The sequence below is a fragment of the Scomber scombrus genome, chromosome 1, assembly GCF_963691925.1.
Source record: "Scomber scombrus chromosome 1, fScoSco1.1, whole genome shotgun sequence".
Classification (NCBI taxonomy): domain Eukaryota; kingdom Metazoa; phylum Chordata; class Actinopteri; order Scombriformes; family Scombridae; genus Scomber; species Scomber scombrus.
This window is the reverse complement of record NC_084970.1, coordinates 37,698,005-37,703,853: the sequence shown is the minus strand read 5'-3', so window position 1 is coordinate 37,703,853 and position 5,849 is coordinate 37,698,005. Positions and strand designations below refer to the sequence as shown.

The window sequence follows — 5,849 nt, the reverse complement described above, 5'->3', positions numbered from 1 at the left end:
ATCAGAGACGAGCATGAAGGTACAAAACTTTATAAAACACTTAAATCTGAAATCACAAATAAAAAAGAGAAAACATTTAAAATATATAATATGATGTTAAAAAAGTAAAATACATTTAATATATTTATGTATTTGTTTAAGGAAGCTGCAGAATGTAAATAACCTTAAATATTATAATAATCATAAAAGTGCTGAAATAAAAAGTAAAAGTGACAAAAACATGAAAATAAAGCAGAAAACAAATTAATGAGATGAAATTTAAATTAAAACATTTCAGTAATTAATCATTTTATAATTAATAATCTGAACTTTAACAATCATTTGATTTGAGATTCAGGAGGAAGGAAAGAAGGGAGGGAGGAAGGAAGGAAGGAAAGGAAGGAAAGAAGGAGGGGGGATGAGGAAGGAAGAAAGGGGGTTGAGGAAGGGAAGAAGGAAGGGAGGAAAGAGAGGAAGGAAAGGAAAGAAGGGGGGAAGGAAAGGAGGGAGGAAGGGAAGGAAAGGAGGGAGGGAGGAAGGGAACGAAGGGAGGAAAGGAGGGAGGAATGAAGGAAGGGAGAAAAGGGAAGGAGGAAGGAAGGAAGGAAAGGAGGGAGGAAAGAAAAAGAGAAGGAGGGAGGGAGGAAGGAAAGGAAGGAAGGAAAGAAAGAGGGGAGGAAAGAAGGGAGGGAGGAAAGGAACTGAAGTTTATTTTAATCTCAGTTTATTAGTTTCCTGCTTTAATATTTATATTTTACATTCTGTCACTTTTAATAAAATGATAAAATAAAAACATTCATTTAAACCTCATCAGCATGAGGAAGATAAAGTTACTAATTTACTAATATAATAGTTTTATTTCTTACTTTGGGTTTAATAATAATAATAATAATAATATTTAATGTGCTGTATTTTGTTTAAGTATAAAAGTATAAAGTGATTATCATGACTGTTTTGGGATTATATATTTTTGGCACACTGAGGCCTCCGTAGATTTGCTCAAATCAAATAAACTAAAATATGTTTTTAATATTTCAACATTCAGACGTTTGATGTCTGCAGATGATTTACTGCTCAGTGCTGCTGCAGCTTCAAACGTTACAAACATTAAAACATAAAATAATAAAACATGAAACTTCAGACAGCTTCAAACACTTTGGTGAAAAATGAAAAATGATCCGACGTGTTCTTCATCCGAGTCTTCATCGTCTTCATTTCATTCATTAAAACATTAAACAGTAAACAGATTCATTAGTAACACCGAACATCTGCAGGCTGAACATCTGCCTGCATGTTGCTGCTCAGAGCGGCGCTGAGGGAGGAGATCCAGCTCTGCAGCATCCAGAGGAAGACGAGGATGAGGAAGACGAGGATGAGGAGGAGGAAGACGAGGAAGATGAGGAGGAGGAGGAGGAAGACGAGGAGGAGGAGGAGCAGAGACTCCGCCTACAGCAGCAAACACCTGAAGAAGCTTTTCTTGGAGCGAGACTCTGTGATTTTAACCGGTCCGCCTCCTCCAGACGGATTGTTGTCGCTCTGAGGAGAAAACACACAAACATCATCACAGGCCCCGCCCCTCAGCTAACATAATCACAGTTAGAGCATCATCACAGGTCCCGCCCCTCAGCTAATAACAGCCAATCAGTTAGAGCATCATCATAGGTCCCGCCTCTCAGCTAACAACAGCCAATCACAGTTAGAGCATCATCACAGGCCCTGCCCCTCAGCTAACATAATCACAGTTAGAGCATCATCACAGGCCCCGCCCCTCAGCTAACAACAGCCAATCACAGTTAGAGCATCATCATAGGCCCCGCCCCTAAGTTAACAACAGCCAATCACAGTTAGACAGGCATCACGTTCAGATGATTGACAGCTCTCTGCTTCTACGGTACTTTTAATTTTAATCCATTATCAGGAGTTAATTATTAATAATCAGCCTATAAATGTTTAATAACTGTTAATAATGTTTTAATCATCAGTCTGTAAAGAGTTAATAATGATGCAGCTGTTAATTAATTAATGATTCAGTAGTTATATCTCCTCCTGTTAGCTGCTATAAACATAAACACATGAATAATATAAACTGTCCTCACAATAAATAAACTATTTTACTACATATTTCTCACTATTATTGTTCTTATACTTTTTTTTGTACTTATTATTTATTATTTTTAAACCTTTTCTTATTGCTGCTCTTATATTCTATTACTGTCCACTTGCTGCATTGTGGGACTAATAAAGGAAAACCTGATCTTAGGTTGTAGCTAACTCACTGTTTCCATGGCAACGTTATACTTCCTGTTTACATCCCCAAAGCATTATGGGAACTGTAGTTCTAAAACAGTCTAACTGAAAAACTGATGTATGAAAACATTTACTGCTGTTACAGAGAGCACAGTTCATAGTAACACACACACACACACACAGATACACACACACACTCACACACAGACATACACACATAGTAACACACACACACACACACACACACACACAGACACATACACACACATATATACAGATACACACATACAGACACACACACTCAGACATACACACATATAAACACACACACACACAGAGACACACAGACACACACAGATACATACACACACACACACACACATATACACTAATTGATGAAACTCACCATCTTCCTGCTGAGTCTGCTCATGATGTCTCTTCCCAGAGTCATGAAGGCCTGATGAGATAAAACACTGATTGTCTCTGTTGGTGTGAAATGTTTAAATAAAGTTTGATTGAACTCAGACTCACTTCCTCCACGTTGATGCTCGACTTCGCGCTCGTTTCCAGGAACTTGATCCCGAAGTCGATCGCCAGCTGATCCACGAGACGAGAAACAGAAACATTATGTTCTGGTTAAAGAGGCTCAAACACACATTATACATGTTATTATTATATATTATATATTATATATTATATTATATATTATATATATATTATATATTATATATATATATTATATATTATATATGTTATTATATATGATGTCATAATAACTGCAGAGGTTTATGATGATGTCACCTTCTCTCCTCTCTCTTTGGACACTTGTCTCTTGTCGTTCATGTCACATTTGTTTCCCAGAACCATCCGCTCCACATCTGAGGACGCATGCTGCAAACACACATCATCATCATCATCATCATCATCATCTCCATACATCCATTATTTCTCTGCTTTAGAGAGTTAGGGTTGGGTTAGTTACAGATGATGAGTTTAAGTGTAAACAGACTGAAGCAGTTTTCTGTGATCGAGCAGATCGAGGCGTAAATACAGGGCCAAAAAGATTTTCGTTTTGTGTCTTGTAACTTCAGTGTCGCATGTGGAAAGTAGGAAATTTGAGTGTCAGTCGTAGAAAATGCACAGGCACAAATTATTTCTACAATTACAAAATCTTTATGGCCCTAGTTTGATCCCATAGAAAACTGAACATTAAAACTGTTCTTAAACAGTCAACATGTGATCTATAATTAATGTGAATGTTTTCTCCTGCAGACACACAGCTGATTAAACTTCATCACTGGAACAGATTCAATAGAATATAAAATGTAAGAAGTTAAATTTCTATTTGAAGAAAGAAAATCTTCAGATATGAAACATTTTGGCCACCAGATGGCAGCAGAGACACGTTTCTGTCACATTAAAGGACAAGTTCACACAATTGTGAGATGAGGAAAAAACAAGAAGAGGAGGAAGATTAGGAAAGAAAGTAATAACAAAAGAAAGAAAAAAGGGGGAGAAGATAGGGAAAGAAATGAGGAAAGAAAGTAAGAAAAAGGAGGAAGAAGAGGAAAAAAGAAGGAGGAAGAGGAAGTTGGGGAAAGAAATAGGAAGGAAAGAAAGAAAAAAGTAGGAAGGAAAAAAGGAGGGAGGAGTTGGTAGATTAGGAAAGGAGTAAATGAGTGAAATCTTCATCTTCAGTGTTTTTAGAAGCAAAGTCTTTGTGTTGCTATGGTTACACCACAGCTCAACAGGAAACACTAAGAGGGAAACCCGACTGCTGCTTTAACACACTGGTGATGAGGTCATGTGATATTTTACCTCCTCGATGTTGCGGATCCAGTTCCTGATGTTGTCGAAGGATTTCTCGTTGGTGATGTCATAAACCAGCATGATGCCCTGCAACACAAGGAAAAGGAAACAGGAAGTGACTCTGGCAAAGGAAGTGACATCAGTAAAGGAAGTGACATCAGCAGAGGTGAGACTCACCATGGCTCCTCGGTAATAAGCGGTGGTGATGGTCCTGAACCTCTCCTGACCCGCCGTGTCCCTGCAGGAAACATTTACATCATCATCATTATAACTATACAGATTTATATTGGACTAATGACTGCAGATCTAGCTATTATAAAACATAACATACATGTTATAAAAGTGTTTAAAATATACATTTAATGAATATGTTACATCGTTTATCATGGCAACATTAATGAGACGACGTCATGGCAACATTAATGAGATGTCGTCATGGCAACATTAATGAGATGACGTCATGGAAACATTAATGAGACGGCGTCATGGCAACATTAATGAGACGGCGTCATGGCAACATTAATGAGACGACGTCATGGCAACATTAATGAGACGGCGTCATGGCAACATTAATGAGACGGCATCATTAATGAGATGTCGTCATGGCAACATTAATGAGACGGCGTCATGGCAACAGTAATGAGACAACGTCATGGCCACATTAATGAGATGTCGTCATGGCAACATTAATGAGACGACGTCATGGCAACATTAATGAGACGACGTCATGGCAACATTAATGAGACGGCATCATTAATGAGATGCGGTCATGGCAACATTAATGAGATGTCGTCATGGCAACATTAATGAGACGGCATCATTAATGAGATGCAGTCATGGCAACATTAATGAGATGTCGTCATGGCAACATTAATGAGACTGCTCATGTTTCTCTCTGAGTTTAATAAATAAATGAAATCTGAGAAACTCACCAAATCTGCAGTTTGATTTTCTTTCCGTCCAACTCGATCGTTCGGATTTTAAAATCGATTCCTGAAACACAAAGAAAGAAAGACGACTGTTAGGAGACGACATCATCATCATCATCATCATCTTCATCATCTTCATCATCATCACAGCTCTGATGCTTCCTGCAGCTGAAACCATCAGTTCATAAATTCATCTTTTCAGTCATTTTTAAGCAGAAATGACAAACATTAGCTGGTTTCAGTATTCTGCAGGTTCAGTCAGACAGAATTACACATTTAAACTTTTATCTAACATTTTATGAACTACTTGGTTCATCCCTTCCATTTCTCACGTTTATGTTGAGATCGTATCTGCAGCAGTGAAAACATTTCGCTGACATGACGTTTTATCAGTGAGGGAAAATAAACCTGCAGGTGTCTCACGTGGTTAACTCCACCCGCCTGCTACTCTGAGGTGTTAGAAACAAACACTGTGACACAAAGCAGAAGCTCTTTATGAAACTAATGATTATTATCTACATCCATTAATCTGGACCAAGCATTTATTCATTTAATCTGTGAAAAGTTTGATCATTGTAGAAAAAAAACATGATCAATAATCAAACATCCACAAATACTCAGTTTACTGTCATTTCTGTTCTTTTACTTTTACTGTAATACTGCATACTACATCGCTCATAATACTGCAGTACTTTTACTGTAATACTGCATACTACATCATCATAATACTGCAGTACTTTTACTGTAATACTCTCCAGCGTGTCTCAGAGGGTGCGTTTGTTTCGCTGCTCTGTGCGTCACCGAGCATCAGCTGAGCAGCAGGAAGTGACATGTTTATAACGAGCGCTCCTTCCTGCCTCAGAGGAGAGAAAATGTTTCCAAGAA

At 37.9% G+C, this 5,849-nt stretch overlaps 1 protein-coding gene across 1 annotated transcript in view; it reads right to left on the bottom strand.

Annotated features, from left to right (window-relative positions):
* Positions 1–332: 332 nt before the first annotated feature.
* Positions 333–5,849, bottom strand: part of LOC133984515 (ras-related protein Rab-8B) — a 15,039-nt gene continuing 9,522 nt past the window's right edge. Inside the window, exons 2-8 of the mRNA XM_062423925.1 lie at positions 4,968–5,028; positions 4,213–4,273; positions 4,045–4,122; positions 3,028–3,117; positions 2,758–2,823; positions 2,633–2,683; positions 333–1,515 (exon numbers count right to left, since the gene is read on the bottom strand). Coding sequence (XP_062279909.1) covers positions 1,426–1,515; positions 2,633–2,683; positions 2,758–2,823; positions 3,028–3,117; positions 4,045–4,122; positions 4,213–4,273; positions 4,968–5,028 — 497 coding nt within the window. The 3' untranslated portion in view covers positions 333–1,425. The remainder of the gene's footprint in view (positions 1,516–2,632; positions 2,684–2,757; positions 2,824–3,027; positions 3,118–4,044; positions 4,123–4,212; positions 4,274–4,967; positions 5,029–5,849) is intronic.